Source organism: Malania oleifera, chromosome 9 (assembly GCF_029873635.1).
Source record: "Malania oleifera isolate guangnan ecotype guangnan chromosome 9, ASM2987363v1, whole genome shotgun sequence".
In the NCBI taxonomy this organism is placed as follows: Eukaryota; Viridiplantae; Streptophyta; class Magnoliopsida; order Santalales; family Ximeniaceae; genus Malania; species Malania oleifera.
The window spans coordinates 239684-262052 of NC_080425.1; the positions used below are offsets into that span (position 1 = coordinate 239684).

At 36.8% G+C, this 22369-nt stretch overlaps 1 protein-coding gene across 2 annotated transcripts in view; it reads left to right on the top strand.

The window, feature by feature from the left end:
- LOC131164568 (glutathione S-transferase zeta class-like) overlaps positions 1–22369 on the top strand; it is a 140837-nt gene that overhangs the window by 50606 nt on the left and 67862 nt on the right. For both annotated transcript variants that reach the window (XM_058121856.1, XM_058121857.1), the window contains exons 4-5: positions 14840–14925; positions 15036–15107. In XM_058121856.1, coding sequence (XP_057977839.1) covers positions 14840–14925; positions 15036–15107 — 158 coding nt within the window. The remainder of the gene's footprint in view (positions 1–14839; positions 14926–15035; positions 15108–22369) is intronic.

Sequence of the window (22369 nt, forward strand, 5' to 3'; positions counted from 1 at the left end):
TCGGAGCTATTGCACAAAGGATGTGTGAAGGGCTATGGTTACAAAAACTTTTGGAAGAGCTACACATCACAGTATAGCTCCCCATCAAACTTTATTGCGACAACAAAGCGGCCATTTGTATTTCTCATAATCCTTTTCAGCACGACAGGACTAAACATATAGAAGTGGACATGCATTTTATAAGGGAGAAATTTGAGAAGGGGACAATTTGCATGACCTATATCCTTACAAGAGAACAATTAGCAGATATTTTCACTAAGGGATTATAGAGAGCTAGCTTTGAAGAGTTTATTTGCAACTTGGACGTGATCAATATCTATGATCCAACTTGAGGGGGAGTGTGAAATGACGGCCAGCAGTGTGAACAACGGCCACGGTTGGTGAATAACGGCCACCTACCATGGTAGGTGGGCCACCGCCACCTACCATGGTGGGTGAGCCACCACCACCTACCATGAGATCTTGTTGCAAGCTAGAGGCTATAAATTGAGAGCCCCCACCGAAGCTAAACTACACATCTCAACTGCAAGTTGTGTCCTCTTCTGTTTTTCCTTATTTTATTCTCTGTGTACATGTTAAATAGGGACCTGAGTATGTAAAGAATACACAATTGAATGTACAATTGATTCATTCTCATTCTCTGCATCTATGAATCCCAAAAAATTGTTTCCTACATTGCCATTGCAAATAATGACCCCAAAGTTGGATGGAAAGAACTATGTTCAATGGTCTAAGGCTATTAGTATTTGTTTAGCAGGATTGGGGAAATTTGACTACTTGCTCCAATCTAATCCTTTTGATGAGAAGAGAAAGGATGTGTGGGTTCAAGAGGATCCCTTGTATGTTTCCCTTTTATGGAATTCGATGGATCCACAGATTGCACATATGTGTATGCATCTAGATTCGTGCAATGAGATTTGGGATTATGTCAAATTTCTATAATCCAGTAACATTACACATATGTATGATTTATCCCAGCAGTACTTTCAGTTGCAACAAGGAGATAGGAGTATTGCTGATTATTTTGGTGAGATGAAGCGTATTCATGAGGAACTTAACATCGTGCAAACTATAATTGCCGACGTTCGTGAGATGTAGAAGCAGAGGGAGCAAATGACAGCTCTTCGTGTTCTAGCAAGCCTAAGACTTGAGTTTGAGGCAATTCGGTCCCAGATACTTACTATTTCCGAGCTACCATCATTTGCCAATGTTTATTCGTGTGTCCTTGCTTCCTTTAGCATGCATTCTCCTGCTTTTGCTTCTGGCTCTGAGAGGACAGCCTTTGCTACACAGGGCGACTCTAGTTCTCTACCAAACAACCGCAAAAGCTATCGTGGTGGTTCGTGTGGTCGTAGTGGTAGAGACGGACGAGGTATAGTACTCCTTGCAAGTGCACTCGTTGTGGACGGAGTAATCATACTAATGAGCAGTATTGGGATCTTCACGGTAGACCTTCACATGTTGCTGATGCAGCCATCAGTGACTTCACACCTTTGGGGGTAGTCAATGCAGTCGCCACCGACTCACCTTTGGGGCTGAGTGGGGGCCAACGTATTGTATCTAGGTCAGAGGAAGAGTGTTCCAAGTTCCAACAATATCAAGCGTGACAACAAGCTTCACTTTCCATTGCATCTCTTGCCCAAATAAGTAATCACACAGTATGTCTGTCATTCCGCACTTCTAGTCCTAGTCCTTGGGTCATAGACCCCACTGCCTAGCTATTTCTCCGCTCATCAATATCTTGCAAATATACCTTGTGTAACTCTTGCTGATGGATCCACTACTGTAGTCAAGGGAATTGAGACTGTAAATCCCACTTCTTCTATTTCTCTTTCTGCGGTTTTATATATATTCCCAAATTCCCTTTTAATCTTTTGTTAGCAAATTTACTAAATCGATGAATTGTTCAGCGACATTCTTCCCTGATTTTGTATTTTTGTGGTTATTCAAGATTTGAAGACAAGGAAGAGGGTTGGTCCGCACATGAAGCTGGTGGATTCTATCACTTTGAGCTGTTATCTCCTTCTACCGCTTGCATTGTTGCTGCCACATCTTTCCAAATTCATTATCGCCTCGGTCATCCTTCATTGGAAAAGGTAAAATGTCGTGTTTGTAGTTTGAGTTTTGTGTCTAGACTTGATTGTGATTCTTGTCAGTTGGGAAAGCACCATCATGTTTCTTTCTATTCCCGAGTCAATAAACGGGCTGCAAGCCTTTTTATGTTATTCATTTAGATGTCTAGGTCCTTGTAGGATTGTATCCAAGTTGGGTTTTCAGTACTTTGTAACCTTTGTGGATGATTATTGAAGAACGACTTGGTTGTCTTTAATAAAAGATCGTTCTTAGTTATTTCATATTTTGTGTCTTTTGTTCTGAAGCAAAGACTCAATTTGGTTTTCCAGTTCGAATACTTCAAAGTGATAGTGCTAAAGAGTTTTTTAGTGCACAATTCACTATTTATATGACTTAGTTTGGTATTGTTCATCAATCATCCTGTGCCCACACTCCTCAACAAAATGGAGTTGCAAAGGGGAAAAATGGGCTTCTTGTTAAAATCATCGCACCTTACTTTATCAAATGCATGTAACTAAAGTGTTTTGGAGTAATGTTGTACTTACTACTTATGATCTGATCAACAGAATGCCATCCTCTATTTTTAGTGGTAAAATTCCCTACTCCGTTCTCTTTCCTAATTCACCTTTATTTTCTCATCCTCATCATATATTTGGGTGTGTGTCCTTTGTTCATTAACGAACTTTTGGGGTGGATAAGTTGGATCCTCGTTCTATAAAATGTATCTTTCTGGGCTACTCATATACCCAAGAGGGATATTGTTGTTATAGTCTTGTGTTGCATCACTTATTTGTTTCAACTGATGTTATATTCTTTTGAGTCTATACCTTACTACACCTAGTCACTGAGCGCTTCTGAGCTCAATGAGTCTCTTCCTTTGCCTAATATTCCAGATTCTACATTGCTGTCCTTGCCCAACCAACCATCTGAGTTTCCGCGTAGCTTGCGTTCTTCTCATAGTCTTTATCATTCTACTTTGCAGGTGTATTCATGACGGCAGCTCCAAGGAAGAGAGTCCCCTCTAGCTTCTACTACGAAACCTTTGGTTTCCTCGTCAAATTATCATACTTCCTATGATGTTGATCCTCTTATTGCTGTTCAGAAAAGGTATACACACATGTACTCAACATCCCATTTCCAATTATGTTTCTTATGACTCCTTATCACCCTCCTATTATTGTTTTGTTATCGCTCTATCATCTACTACCCTTCCTAAATTTGTTTTGGAAGCCTTGGCCCATTTTGGGTGGAGGGATGCTATGCTTGAAGAGATGAGTGCTTTAGATGATAATGGTACTTGGGACTTGGTACCTTTTCGTCTTGACAAGTCTGTGGTTGGTTGTCGTTGGGTTGGGTTTACACTGTGAAAGTCAACCCTAATGCTTCTGTGGCTCGTCTAAAGGTATCTCTTGTTGCTAAGGGAAACATTTAGGTTTATGGTCTGGATTATTCTAATACTTTTTCTCCGCTTTCAAAACTTACATTAGTACGTTTGTTCATCTCCCTGGTTGCTACTTATGACTGGCCTCTGCATCTGTTAGATGTGAAAAATTCCTTCTTGCATGGTGATCTTGAGGAGGAGGTCTATATGGACTAACCACCTGGGTTTGTTGCTAAGGGGGAGTCAGGTTTAGCGTGTCGGCTCAAGAAGGCTTTATATGATTTAAAACAGTATCCTAAAGCATGGTTTGGTCGTTTCAGTGCTGTAGTACTTGAGTTTGGTCTTCGTTGGTGTGTTGTGGATCATTCCATGTTTTATCATCATACTTCATTGGGTAGGATCCTTATTATTGTTTATGTGGATGATATTGTTGTTACATGTGACGATGATAAAGATATTTAGAGTCTCAAACTTTTTTTTACATACCAAGTTTTAGACCAAATATTTGGGATTGTTGAAATACTTCTTGGGTATAGAAGTATCTAAATCTAGTATCAGAACGGTGTTGTCATAGAGGAAGCATGTTCTTGATCCGTTGGATGAAATTAGCTTATTGGGATCTAAGCTGGTTGATACACCCTTGGATCCTAATAGCAAGTTAATGCCAAATATAGGTCATTTGCTACATAATCCTGGATAATACCAGAGACTTGTTGGAAATTTTAATTATCTCACAGTCACTCGGCCGGATATCTTTTGCAACAAGTGTTGTAAATCAATTTCTAGATTCTTCGAAGACAAGTCATTGAAACACAGTAATTCACATCTTGAGATATCTCAAAAGTGCACCTAGGAGAGGTCTTTTGTATCGTGATGAGGGTCACACTTATATCCATGGATATATTGATTCAGATTGGGTTGGATCACCTTCCGATTGGAGATCCACCACCGGGTATTGTACCTTGGTTGGTGGTAATTTTGGTTTCTTGAAAGAGTAAGAAACAAATTGCGGTGGCAAGGTTAAGCGCTGAATCAAAATATGGAGCTATGGCTCACACAACTTGTGAACTTGTTTGGTTGAAGAACATGTTGGAAGAATTGGGGTTTTTGTATTCTCAGCCTATGATGTTGATGTGTGACAATCAAGCTGCTCTTCATATTGCTTCCGACCTAGTCTTTCATGAGCAGATGAAGCACATTGAAGTTGATTGCCACTTTGTTCGGGAGAAACTTGTGTAGAAGCTCATTACAACTGCTTATGTGAAGTCATACATGCAGCTTGCTAATTTTTTTACCAAAGCGTTGGGGGTGCTTGTGTTAAATTCATTTGTAACAAGTTTGGACCATATGACATTTATGCTCCAGCTTGAGGGGGAGTGTTAGAGGTTATTTATGTCTTTTAGTATTATTATTATTATTGAGTGTGTTAGTATGTTAATTTTTTAGATTTAGTAAGATATTATTTTTATTAGAATGTATTTAATTTGTGTTGTAAATAGAGGGAGAGACCAATATTTTGTTGGAACAGAAGAATAGAAAAACGGAAAAATAGAGAAGAAAAATACTGAAAAATGCCTCTTTAATTTACTGACTTGATGAAGAAATTACATATATAAAATGCTACAGTGCTGCAGCACTTTTTGCTGGATTTTTGAGATACTTTTCTATTTTTTCACTACTTAAAATGACTGGGATAAGGTCATTATTTATAGGGTAGAGTACATGGGGAATAGATGGGAAATTTTAATATTCTAGGGACTTAACAACTCATTAAATAAACCTAGAAACAAGGCAAAGAATATAACGAGTTGCTAGACTAAATAACTCACTCTTGTGCTATTAATGGATGACAGCTGTATTCCACTTTGAAAAACTGAACAGAACTTTGAATAAGAATCACATTGGCTGCAACTTGCTGACTGAATAATTTTATTGCTGAATGTTCTGCTGACTGTAAGTTGAGTTGTTTGTTGACTTTTCAACTAAATAACTGAATTAACTAACTTCAGTAGGTTCACGGCTTTCTCACAAATTCCCCTTTAAAGCCTTGAGTCCTAACATGTCTCTGAACTTCAAAAACTTCTCAGTAGTAATAGGTTTTGTGAGCATGTTTGCTGGTTGTTCATTAGTGCTGATGAATTCTAGCTGAATTTCTTCCTTCTGCACAAGGTCATGAATAAAGTGATGTCTGACCTCAATATGCTTTGTCCTGGCATGAAAAACTGGGTTCTTATTTAGAACTATTGCTGACATATTATCACAATAAATGGTTGTAGGACCCTCTTGCTTCAGGCCTAAGTCACTAAGTAATTTCCTCAGCCAAACTCTTTCACAAGCAGCCTCCGTTGTTGAAATATATTCTGCTTCTCCAGATGACAAGGCAACAGTGTTTTGCTTTCTTCAACATATGCTGATGTTCTTTTTCGATCATCAACTGATCCGGTGCAATCATTGTCAGTGAAACTGGTCAAAACAAACTCAAAATCTTTGCTGTACTTCAATCCAAGTTTTAGTGTGCCTATAAGGTATCTTAATACCCTTTTTGCTGCTGCATAGTGAAGTACACTTGGGCTGTGCATGAACCTAGACAACATACTAACAGCTTGTGTAATATCAAGCCTAGTATGAGTCAAGTAAATAAGGGATCCAACTAAACTCCTCTACTGATTTTCGTCGAATTTCTTAGCTCCATCATCAGAATTTAATTTTTCATTTAGAGCCATAGGAGTACTTACAGCATTACAGTCCTTCATATGAAATTTCTTCAAGATATCGGCTAGATAATTTTCTTGGGAAATGAAAATTTCCCTTCTTCCTTGCTTAACTTGCATCCCGAGGAAGTACTTCATGATCCCTAAGTCTGTCATCTCATAATTTTTCATCATTAAGTGCTTGAAATCAGCAAGTAAATGAAGATTGCTTCCAAAGTAAATCAGATCATCAACATACAAGCAAACAATGATGAAATCAGTTTTTTTAAAAAAATAAAAAAAATAAAGAGCTGGTTGATGAGAGCTTTTCTGAAATCCTGAATTCTAAAAATAAGAATCAATCTTACTGTTCCAAGCTCATGGAGCTTGTTTGAGGCCATACAAAGCCTTGTTCAGTTTGTACACCTTTTCTTCTTTGCGCTTTGCTTCAGATCCACGTGGCTGCTCAACATAAACTTCCTCATTCAGTTCTCCGTTGAGAAACACAAATTTAACCTCCATTTGATACACATTTAACTCCAATTTGGCGACTATTACAAGTACAAGCCGAATTGTCTCAATTCTTGCAACCGGTGCAAAGGTCTCGTTGAAATCAACTCCAGGTTGTTGAGAATAACCTTTGGCAACCAATCTGGCCTTGTACTTTTGAATGGAACCATCCTTGTTGTACTTGGTTTTGTAAACCCACTTGAGACCAATAATGTCTTTACCTTCAGGAAGATCCACAAGCTTCCATGTGTTGTTCTTTTCAATCACGTTCAGCTCTTCTTCAATGGCCTCTTTTTCCATTTTTTATCCTTCACTGCATCTTCAAAATTCTGTGTCTCATAAGAGAAAAGAGCAAATTATGAGTGTTTATTAGAAAAATAGCTTCTAAAATCACCATACCTCTCCAGAGGTATTCTAACTCCTTCAGATCTTCTTAGGACAGGTGAAGAGGATGAAGTTCCTTCATTTTCTGAATTTTCATATTTTGAACTAAGGTTCCTGGGTGCAATTTCAGCTTCTGAAATTGCTGGATTCTGAGATTCACTAGCTGATTTATGTCTTGTTGCTTCAGCTGGTACAAAATCTGAAATATTTGTTGAGTTCTGGCCGTTAGAAGTCCACTGCCATACTCCCCTTTCGTCAAAGATGACATCTCTTGCCATTGTTAGCTTGTGCTTAACAGGATTCAGTAGCCGGTAGCCCTTTGATTTATCACTGTACCCAATAGACAGAAGCTTTTCTCCCTTCTGATCAAACTTGTCCTTATTAGGAGCTTTGTTGAGTGAGTAGGCTAGTCAACCAAACGTTTTCAGATGGCTAACATTTGGTTTTCTCCCACTCCAAGCCTCATAGGGAGTTCTATTCTTCACTGATTTTGTTTGTGTCCTGTTTAAGATATAAATAGTGGTATGTACAGCTTCAGCCCAAAGAGAATTAGGAAGTCCTTTACCTTTTAACATGCTCTGAGCCATTTCAACAATGGTCTGGTTCTTTCTTTCAGCAACTCCATTCTGCTGAGGGCTTCTACTCACTGTTAGTTGCCTTTGAATGCCTTCCTTCTTGCAATAATTCATGAACGGGTGATAAATGAGTTCACCTCCACGATTAGTTCTTAAGGTCTTCATTTTCAGCCCACTTTGCCTTTCAACGAGGGCTTTGAACTCCAGAAATATTGAGAAGGCATATAATTTTTGCTGAATAAAATACAACCATATCATTCTAGTAAAATCATCAGCAAAAAGGATGAAATACCTTTTGTTTCCAAGAGATGGTGTTCTTGTGGGACCAAATATATCCGCATGAACAAGCTCCAAAGGAGCTTTGGCCCTCCAAGAAGTTTTGGGGAAAAGAAGGTGGTGCATCTTCCCGTAAATACAACCTTCACAAACTCCTTCAATTTGATTTATTTGGGGAAGACCACGAACCATATCCTTTTTCTTGGGAAGCTGCAGTCCCTTATCATTTAAATGCCCATATCTGAGATGGCATAGTTGAGATGACTCAAAACAAGGTTTTTCCACTCTCCATCAACTACACAAGTTGAATTTCCTTGGAACAGAAGAATAGAAAAACAGAAAAAACAGAGAAGAAAAATACTGAAAAATGCCTCTTTAATTTACTGACTTGATGAGGAAATTGCAGCACTTTTTGCTGGATTTTTGAGATTCTTTTCTATTTTTTCACTAAAAATGACTGGTATAAGGCCACTATTTATAGGGCAGAGTACATTGGGAATAGATGGGAAATTTTAATATTCTAGGGGCTTAACAGCTCATTAAATAAACCTAGAAACAAGGCAAAAAATATGACAAGTTCCTAGACTAAATAACTCACTCCTGTGCTATTAATGGATGATAGTTGTATTCCACTTTGAAAAACTGAACAGAACTTTGAATAAGAATCACACTGGTTGCAACTTGCTGACTGAATAATTTTGTTGCTGAATTTTTGCTGTCTGTAAGCTGAGTTGTCTGTTGACTTTTCAACTAAATAATTGAATTAACTAACTTCAGTAGATTCACGGCTTTCTCACATATTCAAGTTAGGTCATTCAATTTTATCGAATCTTAACAATGTTTTTTTTTTTTTTTAATTTTTTTATTTTGGATGAAAAAGAAGATATTTCATTTTAGGGGAAAAATGTATAAAGAGGAGAATATGACATCTCATAAAAAAAAAAGAATTTGAAAAATACTAGAAAACAATCAAAATGAAACTGCTTTCCAATCTCGCTAAATATTTGAAAAGGGTACCTCTTTAAAACAACCAATTGCAAAAGACCATAAGAAACTAAGCACTGAATGCTTTCTTATAGAAAAGAACCATAATTCCTTTTTATTAAGAAAATACAGGCATTCCTTTGCATCCAAATTTCTTATATTGCTGCAAAGATCTCACTAGGCCACAAAAACAAATCATCTCCGTTCTTCCCAAAGTAGTAAAAATTTCATCCCCAAAACCTAGACAAACCTAATGCACCCCTAGAACACCTAACAACTCATTCCAATAAAGAGAAAGAGCAGTGCAAAATTAGATGTGATGCATATTGTAAGACTTCAAAACTCAAGAATCAAATATCCGGAGATAACACCTTCAAAGGCCAACTACTTTGCAATAGATTGTTGGTATTAACTTTATTAAGAACAACCAAATGAATAAAAGCCTTTTTATCTGAGAGGGGAGTTTGGCTTTCCATATGAAAAATGATTTCTTTTTGGTTTTGTTTTTGGAAGGGGGGACACTTACATATTTTGGTCAAATCCTTAGAGAAAGATTTAGAAGAATTAGGCTCGTGAATAATCGGAATCCTGAACTTGGCTCTCTCTCTTACTTGAGAGCTAACAACCCTACACTAGTACCAAAAAAGAAGAGAGATGGTACTCACTAGTCACTAGTCACTACCAAATGTAGGTTTTTGCTATCTAGACTTTGAATGTTCACCTGATATCCTAAGTGGCAACCAAAATTTTCCAAGATTGGCTTCAGAAGTGGACAAGTGGTAGATAACTTTCAAGAATAGGGAGGGTCTATATGAATGTTTGTGTTATTAACGGTCCCCACTCCCTATGTAGCCACAATTCATGCATATGATGAACTAAATAATCAGACCTTTAATGATTAGAAATTGTTGGCTGGAGCAGACTAACCTCACAAAAGTTAAAGATGATCAAAATTGAGCATGCTCGAGGTTATCAGGGGAAAAAGCTCTAAGATGATTGGAGAGGGTTAGAGCTTTCATAGGTTGGTGTTGTTTATCAGAATTTATGATTTTTCTTGTATGAAAAAGGGTACATGTTGATGGATCCAAAGGGAGGGAGAAGTCTTTTGCTCCTATTTTTGTGGGAAATAGTACATTTTAATAGGTCTAAAACCAATGAAAAGATTTCATCTAGTGAAGACTAGAATGATTAATTAGAACTTCTAGATTTTGAAAAAGTTTTTGAAGTTGTATACAATGTCTCATATGTGAAAACAAGAGGTATCAAGTTTGGGAGGACAACTTACTACTTTTATTCGGTTTTGGAGTATTCTACTTACGAATTGGAATTTAGAATTCTATTCCCATTGTTCAAGGTTCAAGCTTTAAAACGTTGGAGGCATTATGTATCCAAAGCTTTCACCTACTTGACTTGTGATTCTACTGCAAATCCTTTTGCTTTGTATCCTTTGATTTGGAAATCTAAAGCTCCCTAAAAAATAAAAGCTTTTATATGGACTACAATACTTGAAAGAATTAATACTAATGATTTGATTAGAAGAGAAGACCTAATAAGGTTCTTTCCCCTAACATTTTTGTCCTTTGTATGAGGAGTGAAGAGACATGTGTGCATCTATTTCTTCATTGCCCTTTCTCATTGGCTATTTGGAATAAATTATATGGTATATTTGGTGAAAATTGTTTTGTCCATTCACTTTGAAGGCCTTTTATGACCTTACGTTTTGTGGTTTTTGCAAAGAAAATGATAGGAAAGTTTATTCAGTTGCACTGTTATGGTCAAGGTCTTAATTTTGATTTCAACTAAAATTTCAAAGCTTCAAAAGTACGGAAATTTCGATTTCAATGTCAATTTAAATTTTAAAAAATGATGGAAATTACTAGTAAAATGTGAAATTCTTTTATGAAACTTTAGAATGGTTAATAGACATAAGAATGCAAGTTTCAGAACTAACACATTACATCTTAAATACATCAATGACTGTAGCTGTAATATAATGTTCATAAGCATATTCAATTTATATAAATGAATTTCACAAATCAATTAACTTTTACTTTCTTTTAACAAAAGAAGATGGTTTCATTGAGGAAGGAAGAAGGCACAAAAAAGGCAATTACATATTTTTATTATAAAAATAAAAATAATATAGACATAAATGGGCAAATAAAATATTGTTGCTAATATAGTAATATCTAAGTTTAATTTTTCATTTTTTAACAAAAGAAGATAATTTCATTGAAGAAGAAAGAAGGTACAATAAAGGTAATTAAATATTATTTATGATATGAATAAAGATGATCAAGACATAAACATGGAAATAAAATGTTGTTGCTAATATGTAAGTTTAATTTTTCCAATTATTTCAAAATCCCTTGTAATAATATTGGCTCCCATAAAAAAATAGGACAAATTAATGTAGAAATTTCATCCGCATTTAAAGCTCACATTTGAATTCCAAGGAAAATTTTGAGATTTTGGTAAATTTCGTATAGTTTGTTTAAATTTTGACAAAAAAATTGTAAGATGGAAATAGAATGCCATTTTGAATTAAATAGTGATCGATAGCTGAAATTTCAATAGTACTTTCGTGGAAATTTAAGACCATAGTTAAGGCTATTGTTTGGTGTGTTTGGTTGGAAAGGAACATTGGAATATCCAACGTGGCTGCTGCTAACAATTTTCTTTGAAGTAGAGTGGTATGTCTTGCATCATTGTGTGTGTTGGCAAATGGTTTTCTTCGTTATGTTTCTTTAGACGACTTTTTGCGGGATCAGTTGGCCCTGTTACAATGAGTTTGGTTTTCAGTTTAGGTTGCGTTTTGTCACTAGTTTCTATTGATGTAAAAGGGGGATTTCTTATTCTCCCTATTTTTTTTTCTTTTGAATTTTCTAATGTGCATTCTTCTCTCTATTAATACAATTCTTTGTTTATGTAAAAAAACAAAAGTTTTGTATCCAAAGGGAGTTTGTGTTAATCTTAAGCATAAGTTTGGGGTCATTAATTGAGTAGTTGATGCATTAACTAGAAAGTGAAACTTGCTCATGATTATGAGAAGGATATTTCTCTATTGATTCCCCAAGGGACCAATGATTCAATGCCCTGCTTGCCTATACTATTATCCCATTGTAATTGTGGTTGTGTTCAAATGTTGAATCCATCGTGTCCTTTTTGTTTGTGCAATATAAGATGCTTTATTTTCGAGTGCTCATCTTTGTATTCCTAAGTCTGATCCATGGGCTGCACTAGTAGCGATTTTGGAGGTCATTCTTGGCTAAATCAAGAAAGCTAAATTGTTGTCTTGAGTCTGTTAATCATTTAGGTTTGTAGGCTATTATAAGTCTTGAGATGCCAACATTGATTTTTTTGCTTGGGTTGCTCACAAGTGTTAGGAAGTTTGATTCAATAATTGTGGTTGTACATTGCTTCACTTCACGACTTATCAAACAACCAAAATGCATCACATATGCAGGACTCACTTATATATTTTTTTTATCTCAAATAGTGCTCATTTCAAATAGTGGTGTTAGTTCTTTAGACATAGACAACATTATGGAGTATGCTATGAACCACTCTTTTGTTTTCTAGTGCCTATTATCTCAAGGAAATTGGATAAATAGTAGTCGTTAAAGTCAATTTCGAGTTATGTTTGTCAATATGGTAGTTCAGTCCCATTCCTCGCATTCTTAATCATATTCTTCCATCATTACCTTGGACCATGCAGAGTGCACGCACACACGAACACCCACATAAAGGTTGGTGAGGTTATTGAGTATATAGAGAATGTGCAGAGAAATTGATAGTTGTTGATGCCAAATATTAAAAAAGCAGCATTGAAAGGGGCTAACTTCTTTGGGTGCAATTTGTTTATGACATATCTCAGAAAAGTTGAGGAAATCTGATCTGATTTGTATGCTTAAGAAGTTAGGTTTTGATGACTATCTTCTAGATGTGTGGTGTAACTGCTTTATAGAGATCTATGTGAGTGTTGAGATTGCTACTCTATCTTTTACAAATATGTCGAAATTTGCAAAGGATATGGTGTATAGTGAGGATGCCGTTTTTATTCGGTCTATAGACATGGATTAAGGTACCATGTTGGAGATAATGTCATTTGACATTGTTTCTAGATCAGTGAGGCTTGTTTGAGATGATGTCAAGTGGTTTTATATTAATGACAGTTGGAGGCAGTTTTGAAGGAATCCAGTTTTCTCCACTTGAGGGGGCTGGGAGCTCCTTGGTTTTTTGGACAAAAGGGTGGGGAACTAATTTAGTCCATTTTTCATTTTGTTCTTTTTGATATTTGGGCTTTTCTTTGTTGTAGGATGTTTGGGTTTGGAGGGATAAGATCCATTATTTGGCATTGTTTTGGTGTGTTAGTTCAGGACTCAGGGTGCTTCAAGGGAGTGTGCTCATTAAACAGGTTTGGTTATCTTTGGTGGCTTGATTGATGTTTTCCCTCTCTTTTTTCTACATTTTGTTTTGTCTATGGATCTATGCTGATGAGGAGGATCTCTTATTTTCCTTTTTTATACATTACTTTTTCCTTAGTGAAATCATCTTCATATGTTATAAAAAAAATGTTTGATATCGAGGGCAGCTTTATCCTGTTCCTTTGCTGAACTATTTTGTCTTTCTTGCCACAATAATTTGATTTCCACATTTCTTATTCTTGAAGGGGATTCCTTCTCTTGGAACTTTCATTTTTTAAGGTATTTAAATGATAGAGGAGCTTTCTTCTTTGCTCATTGTGCTAGTAGGAGTGACAGTAGAATTTGGTCTTTTGATTCATTGGGGGTTATTTGTGTAAAACTTTCTTCTCTCCCCTTATTAAGGTTGATGTGATTTTCTTCTCAATTGGGGTATAGGGGGCTAAAGTTCCTTCTAAGATAATGGTTTCTGTTTGGCTGGTGGTACTTAATAGAGTTAACCCTACCAATCTGCTGCAGAGTAGGAGGCCCTCTAAAGCTTTGTATATCAATGTGTCTCTCATATGTGGGAATGCATCTGAGGATGTGTCCCATTTGTTTCTACACTGTTCATTGCATGGGGCTTATGGAATACACTTTGTTCTTGGTGAAGTGTTGTTGGTCCAAAGTCGATGGAGGAGCTCTTGACTTTCTTTCACTGGTTTTTGGGAAGGGTAAGGATGTTAAGAGGTTGTGGTCTCTGTGCTGTGTTATGGGGAATTGTTCTGGAAAGAAATGCTAGAATTTTTTTCTGGAAAGACATCATCAATTGCTTTTCTTTGGGACAGGGTATTTGGCTCCTCTTTGGGCTTATAGCATATTCTGTTTTAAGGGCTGCTGTTTTCAGGATGTATTTTCTTTGTTCTGTTTTCATGTGTTTAGCACATGGACACTTTCTTTTTCTAATTTTTCTTTGTTCTTCTATGTTATGCACATCTTCCAGGATTTTGTTCTCTTTCTTTCTTCTTGTCCTCTTATTTAAGCTTGGAAACTCTTCTCATACTGACATGCATATTATTTGGTTAAGTTATTAATGCTTTTACTTTTAGTGTTTTTTCCTATTTGAATACTTCGATATTTTCTTGGCATATTTAAATAATTTTCTGTGAAATTTTCTTGACCACTCCCACACAGATGCAGTGAGGGGTCATGTTAATATGTTAAGTTAAATGCTAAATTTCGAGTTTAGTCACATGTTCATTAAATGAATTCTAATTCATTTTGCAAGTTTAATACAGCTCCGTAGTATGTAAACATAGACCAGATACTATTGCTGGTTTTGTTGGATAACGACTTTGGAGTCCATGTTTTTTAGAAAATTTTATGTGAAATTGTTATAAGCAGTCCTACTTCATTCATTATATTCTCTTATTAATAAAATTAGCTGTATGTGGTCAACTTTGTATACATTAAACAATACCTTAAATCCTCATGAGCTTATTGGATTGCCTATCCTTCTGCTGTTATTGCCTCCTAGCAATTCTTTCATTTTTTGAAGTGCAGAGTTTTCCAAGTTGAATCCCATTAACTTTGTGCCTGTATTGGTTGATGAGGATGTAGTTGTTGCTGACTCATTTGCTATTTTGATGGTGAGTTATTTGCAGCTTCCATAATCTTTGATGTGTTCCATAGTGCTGTATTTTTGTGTCATTTTTCAAACTTCTATGAAGTGTTTCCTCATTTGCATTGGACTGTACAGTATTTGGAGGAGAAATATCCTGAACATCCATTATTGCCTTGTGATCTTCAAAAAAGAACAATCAATTACCAGGTATCTCTTTTGGAATTTATCTCCCCCCCCCCCCCCCTTTTTTTTTTTTTTTTTTTTTCTGTATATCATTTTATACTGAAAATTTATACACCAGTATGTAAAGGTTTTCTTGAACTAAGATTATGTGTTTGCTAGTTGGAGTAGGTTGAAAGAGCAATGTCTGTTTCACTCTCACGTTCTTGCCTTTTTTGTTTTATCTTCTTTTCCATGGATTTTATCAAGGTTAGGCATGAAGGAGAATTTCCTTGAGTTCCTGCACATTAAAAGCAAGATTTTCAATCTGCACCTGGAAAAGATTGGGGAAAAGGGGGGAGGGGGGGGGGGGGGTTTGTCCTAATGGGGAACAAATCTCAACATAGAAGCTGGTGGGTTGGGATCATGATATCGGCTGCATGATGGTGAGCAATTGGTTGTCCTTGGTCTTCTTGAGATTAGAATATTCCATTTGGTTTAATAAGTTTGGCGAAATCCTGTATTGGATGGGGCCATTAAGATGATCCTTAATGGCAGTTTATTGGAACCGAGATTGCGTTCAAAGGGCTGGAGGTATTCCATTTTTATACGAGGGGGTTTGAGTGGGGGGAGATGGAGAAGAAATATTGATTGTTTGGAGTCTCTGGTAGATATGAAGAAAGTTAGAGATTGCAAGAATATGATTGCAAAGAAACCTGCAGGTGCTAATGATCATCGGATCTGGAAGGATGATGGAAGGTTCAAAGTGAAATAACCAGCCAGGCAGGAGGCGTTGCAGTGCCTAGAAGGTGTAGTTTGTCCTCTGGAAGGAGTGCAAGAGGATGATGATGCAGTGCTGCTACACTATTGAAGCATAGTTAATGTTGCTATTTGCTATAATATTTGGTAGCTGTTATTATCCAAGTATCATTACTAGAGTCTAGTCAAAGTGTGTCATTTCCTAAGTCTAGCTTTATTTTCAGAGATCGTAAATGAGGTTTTTGAGCCCAGTGAAGTTAGGAGCTGCTGTAGTCAAGAAATCATTTTCCTAGGCACATTTAATGTGCAAGGCTACTTATATTTTATCTTTAGTCCATAAAGTGAAGAAGTACTAAAGAATTTTCCCTTTTCATTTTGGCTGTCAATACTGATCTGTTCTGCAAATTTGGAGGTGTGGGTTGAGGATTCACCCAGGGGTTCTTTCCATAGCCTCCTTCACTGTGTTTCTGGGGGAGAGGATCTCATTGCCACTAACTATTGCTGCAATTAATCCTAATCTGTCACATTTCTAATCTGACAGATTCTACAGTGTATTTCCTCCACACATGCTGCATCAAATTGGTTTCAGAGCAGTTCCTTCCTTGAGTTTGTTTCTGTTGCTCCTGTTTCTGTTTCATCTTGGATTGTGTTGTGTTCTTCACATATTCCATTTTAGTTATTCTTCTGGTTTTTTATAACCATGTCTATGTACTTGGTTTCTTGGATTTGTATTCTTGTATTTTATTCAAGCTTTAATCATTAATATGGTTGCCCACCATAATTGAAAGATAATTTATTCTGAATGCCAAGAAAACTTTACTTACAGCTACTAGAAGAAAGATCTTGGTTGATAATATATGCAATGTGACCGTAGCAATCTCTAAAGAAAAGGAAATTACAAATTATGGAAGGGTTCAGACGAAGGATGACTTGCTGCAGAAGATTCATCTTAGAACAAGATGCACAGCAGGATGAAAGCTTTGTAAGTTATTTATAGACTGGCAGTTGCAAAAATCTGCTTGCTGAAGTCGTGGCAGAAAAAATTGAAGCGTAAATCAGTGGAACACATTTAGCGTGCAAGGCTGTTATTTTGTTATATTTGTCTTAGTCCAAGATAATGAAGAAGTACTAAAGAATTTTTCCTTTCCATTTTGTTTGTTGATTCTGAGCTGTTCAGAATTTTCACGAGAGCCCGGAAGTGTGGGTTGAAGGTTCACCAAGTGGCTCCTTCCATAGCCTCACCACTGCATTTCTGCATGTGAGGCTCTCTTTGCCACTAACTATTGCTGCAATTTATCCTAATCTGTGACATTTCTAATCTGACAGATTCTGCAGTGTCTTTCCTCCACGCACATTGCATCAGGTGACGGTCCAGCTAGCTTCAAGGCAGCTGGGGTTTGTGAAAGGACAAGGATTGGTTGGGGCTTGTGAGTCCAATGGAATGGTGTGGGTTTGTAGTGGCTGGGCTAGACATCATTAACATTTCTCTGCATTTGTGCCAGCGGTTTAATGGGTTAGATTTCGTCAAGTTTAATGGGTAAGTTGTTGTTTTAGTCTGCCCATCACGTCCAAATAAGGTTTATATCTGTATCAGATGCAGCCCATTGCTTCTATTAGTTATCAGGCCCATAGTCCAAATAAATATTTGTTTCATAGTTTTGGCCTGAACTTGGTCCTTTAGTTAAAGTAGGGTACAGTTCAAGGGTTGAGTACTCATAGTGGCATAGATGCTGGCATTCATAAAGAGTGAAAACGGTCAGGCTTCACCAAGGCTCGAAGAGAAGTGGAAATTGAAGTCACCCTCCCAAAGTTGCTTCCCAATTGAAATAAAGCAAAGGTCAGTTGCATCATCTTCACAGGTGAGGGGTAATGATCCTGTAAAGGACAGAATTGATTCAGGTAATTCTGGGAATTCGATTGGTGCTTTTGCATTCTTGGTGGATGAGGATTATTAGTGTGATGGGAGTTTTCCCAACGAGCATTTTTTTTTGACTCTTGTTGGTGGGAGGCTTAATATGAATTGGGAAGTCTTCGGGCCTTTTTTTTTTTTGGGATGGGGGGGGGGGGGGGGGAGAGGAGGGAATTTAGTGAGAAATAAATTAGTTTTGGTAAGGGTATGCCGCCAGGGGCAGTGAGGTTTATTCTTGTGGGATGGCGATCCTCAAGAATGTTGAAAAGAAATAAAAAAAAAAATTGAAGGAAAATGAAGTAATTCTATTGGGATGATGATAAAATCTTTAAGAAGGAATGTTGAGGTGAATTTGTTTATTGTGGAATCTATGAATGTCCAAAAGGTTGATATCAATGAGAAGATTAAGGGTAAGGAGAAAAAGCAATGGGGAGATGTGTTGGATGATGATAGAGATGCTACCAATGAGTTTGCTTGTGATAGTGGCGCGTTATTGGATGAAGTTCAGGAATGATATGGTTGCCCGAATTATTTGATTTACTTGGGGATACATTATATGTGCTACTATCTCTTGTGGAAGATTTGGAGGGAGTTCCTATTGTTAAGGATGATGAATTGGGTCAAGGTCAGCAGTGTAGCAATTGGGTTTTAGAAGCTCAATGATGGATAAGATGAGCTTGTCATGTCTGATGCTAGCGGAACTGAAGTTTGTTTGGATGGTGATGGTAGTAAGAAGAAGCTGAAGAAAGGTCACATGAGTTAGAAACTTATAGTGCTCTATGAATTATGGGTTTAAAAAGCGGTTTTCTCTTTTAGTTTTTGTTAGTTTTTTTTTTTTTCATCCTTTTCTTCTCTTTTCTTTTGTTAATTTTTTCCTTTTTCAAAATGCCTTGTCCTTTCTTAGGTCATATTCTTGTATTCTTCACTCTTAATACCCTTTCCTTCATTATAAGAAAAAAGTTGAATCAGCAACTTACGATGTCAATTGTCAGTCAGAAGGTATTTTTGTGACTCCAATTCTGTTATTGGTTACCACATGATATGTGAATTATTACTACATGCTAGTGAAGATATAATTACAATTTGATGCACATGAGATATATTTATAAATAGTGGGTGACCTAATGTTTAGGTTCTTCCCTTCTCCTTTCTTTGTCTAGACATGACATCAAAGCAATGACCCTATTGAGATTTTGATTAAATGAATGACCTAACTCGAAGATAGGTCTCTCCCTCTATTTGTAATACAAATCAAATACATTCTAATGACGATAATACCCTTACTAACTCTCACTAATTAATATTACTAACACACTTAATAATAATATTAAAAGATTAAAATAACCATTAACCCTCCCCCTCACGCTAGAGCATTGATATCATATGCTCCTAGCTTGTTACAAATAAATTTAACACAAGCACCCCCCCCCCCCCCCCCCCAAAAAAAAAAAAAAAAAAGGCTTTGGTAAACAAATTAGCAAGCTACATGTTTGACTTCACATAAGCGGTTGTAATGAGCTTCTGCACAAGTTTCCCCTGAACAAAGTGACAATCAACTTCAATATGCTTTGTCTACTCATGAATGATCGGGTTGGAGGCACTATGAGGAGTAGCTTGATTGTCACTCATCAACCTCATAAGCTGAGAATGCGAAAAACCCAATTCTTCCAACATGTTCTTCAGCCAGAGTACCAGACAAGTTCACAAGCAGTGTGAGCCATAGCTCTATGTTCTGATTCAGCACTTGATATTGCCGCCACAATTTGTTCTTTACTCTTCCAAGAAACCAAATTACCACCAACCAAGATATAGAACTTGGTGTGGATCTTTGATCGGAAAGTGACTTGACCCAATTTGCATATCTATACTCTTGAATATAAGTGTGACCTTGATCTCGATATAAAAAACATCTGAGGTGCACCTTTGAGATAACTTAAGATGCAAACTATAGCACCCTAGTGACTTGTCCTCGGAGAATCTAAAATTTGACTCACAAAACTTGTTGCAAAAGATATTTTAACTCAACTTTCCAACAAGTCTCCGGTATTGTATGTGATTAGGCAACAAATCATTCATATCTGACACTAACTTGCTGTTAGGATCCATGGGTGTATCAACTGGTTTGGATCCTAAATGTCCAGTCTCATCCAATAGATCAAGAACATACTTTCTTTGTGACAAAATAGTTCCCATACGAGATCTATAGATACTTCTATACCCAAGAAGTATTTCAATGTTCCTAAATTTTTGGTTTGAAACTTACTCTGTGGAAAATGTTTAAGGCTTTGAATACCTTGATCATCATTATCTATAATAACAATATCATCCAAAAACACAATAAGAAGGATCCTACTTGATGAAGCATGATGATAAAATACAGAGTGATCGACTGCACACTGTTGAAGGCCAAACTCAAGTTCTACAACACTGAATTGACAAAATCATGTTCTGGGAGACTGCTTTAAACGATATAGTGCCTTTTTGAGTTGACACACTAAGCCTGACCCCCTGAGCAACAAATGGTGGTGGTTGCTATATAGATATCCTCTTGAAAATCACCATGCAAGGAGGTATTCGTCGCATCTAATTGATGCGAAGGCCAGTGACAAGTGGTAGCCAAGGAGATGAATAGACGTAGTGATGTAAGCTTGGTAACTTGAGAAAAAGTGTCGAGAGTAATCCAAGTAAGACAGTTGAGTGTTCTGCTCAGTAACAAGACGTGCCTGCCTTCAGACGAGCCACATAACCATCAAGGTTGACTTTCATAGTGTATACCCAGCGACAACCAAATGCAGACTTGTCAGAAGGAAGAGATACCAAATCCCAAGTATCATTGCTTTGTAAGGCATTCATCTCTTCAACCATGACATTCCTCCAGCCAGAGTGAGCTAAGGCTTTCGAAACAGATTTAGGAAGGGCAGCGGATGATAGGGGTAGTGACAAAACAATAATTAGGAGGGTGATAAGAAGTCATAGCAAACATATTTGGAAATGGGTTGTTGTGTATATGTGCTTTTACCTTTCCAAACAATAATGGGAGGATCAACATTGTGGGATATATGACCATCTAATGAGGAAACCAAAGGTGTGGTAGTAGAAGCTAGAGGGGACTCTCTTCCTTGGAGTTGGCATCTTGAATACACCTACAAATTTAGATGATCAAAATGATGGGAAGGACTCAAACTACATGGAGACATAGGTTGTTAATTGGGTAAGGACAACAAACTATAATTTGGAAGATTAAGCAAAGGAAGAGACTCATTGAGATTAGAAGCACTTAGGGACTGAGTGTAGTAAGGTGTAGAATCAAAGAAGGTAACATCTGTAGAAACAAAGAAATGATACAGTGTAGAACTATGACAATGATATCCCTTTTGAGATATGAGTAGCCTAGAAAGGCACATTTTATAGCACGAGGATCCACCTTATCCACCTCAGGAGTTAGTTGATGAACAAAGGACACACACCCGAATATATGAGGAGGTAGAGAGAATAGAAGTGAATTAGGAAAGAGACTGCAATAGGGAATTTCGCCCCTTAAGAACGGAGGATGGCATCCTATTGATAAGATAACAAGCAGTAAGTACAACATCATTCCAAAATACATAGGTACATGCATTTGATAAGGTAAGGTGCAAGTGATTTCAAGGATATGTCTATTTTTCCTCTTTGTAACCCCATTTTGTTAAGGAGTGTGGGCATAGACTGATTGATGAACAATCCCAAACTGAGTCGTTATTTTTTTAGAAAAAAAAATTCATTAGATAATGATAGAATTTAAAAGTAGGATAGAGGACATCTCCTTAACCAAGTCTGATAATCCTTAGAAAAACTAAAAAGAAAATTGCAAAATAACCAATGAAAAAAGCTCAAGACACCCTTAGAAGATACTTCTCTGAAATACACCTTCCCTTGAAATTTCCTTAGCCCATACACCATAGAGAAGCCATAAACAAAATCTTTTCCCACACCAACCAATATGGTAACTTCTTTCTTGCAAATATACGTGCATTATGTTCCTTCCACAAGCCCTAAAACACTACAAATATAGCACAATTCCATAATGCAATTCTTTCTTCTTCCTCCAAAACCACACAAATGAAATTGTCAAGAACTCCTCCACTGTTCTAGGACAAACCAAGCTTTCTTTGAAGTAATTGAATAACTTGTTCTAGACCTTCCATGCATAATTGTAGTGCAGGAAAAAGGTGTGAAACAGACTCTAAACAATTAAAGCACAACATACAAATATCAGGAAGGAGAGCCTTTAAAAGTTTCCTCATCTGCAATAAGTAATTAGTATTTGTCCTATTAAGCACAACCAACCAAAGAAAAATTTGATTTTAGGGGGAATTTTGACCTTCCATATAACCTTGTATAGAGGAAAAGAGGAATTTGTCCGAACCAAGAATTCAAGGAAAGATTTGCTAGAATAGACTCCTGAAGAATCCAATAACCAATATCGGCTATCATTTTCAGAGGATACCCAACAATTATTCAATATAATCAATAAAGAAGATAACTCAATAGCAATGTTTTAAAAGGTGAAGGTGAAGGCATAAGGAGAGGCGTTTTAACTCTTAAGAGGTGAGGTGTAAGCTTAAAGCATCGAGGCGTAAGCCTTTTGAGAACTTTTTTTTTT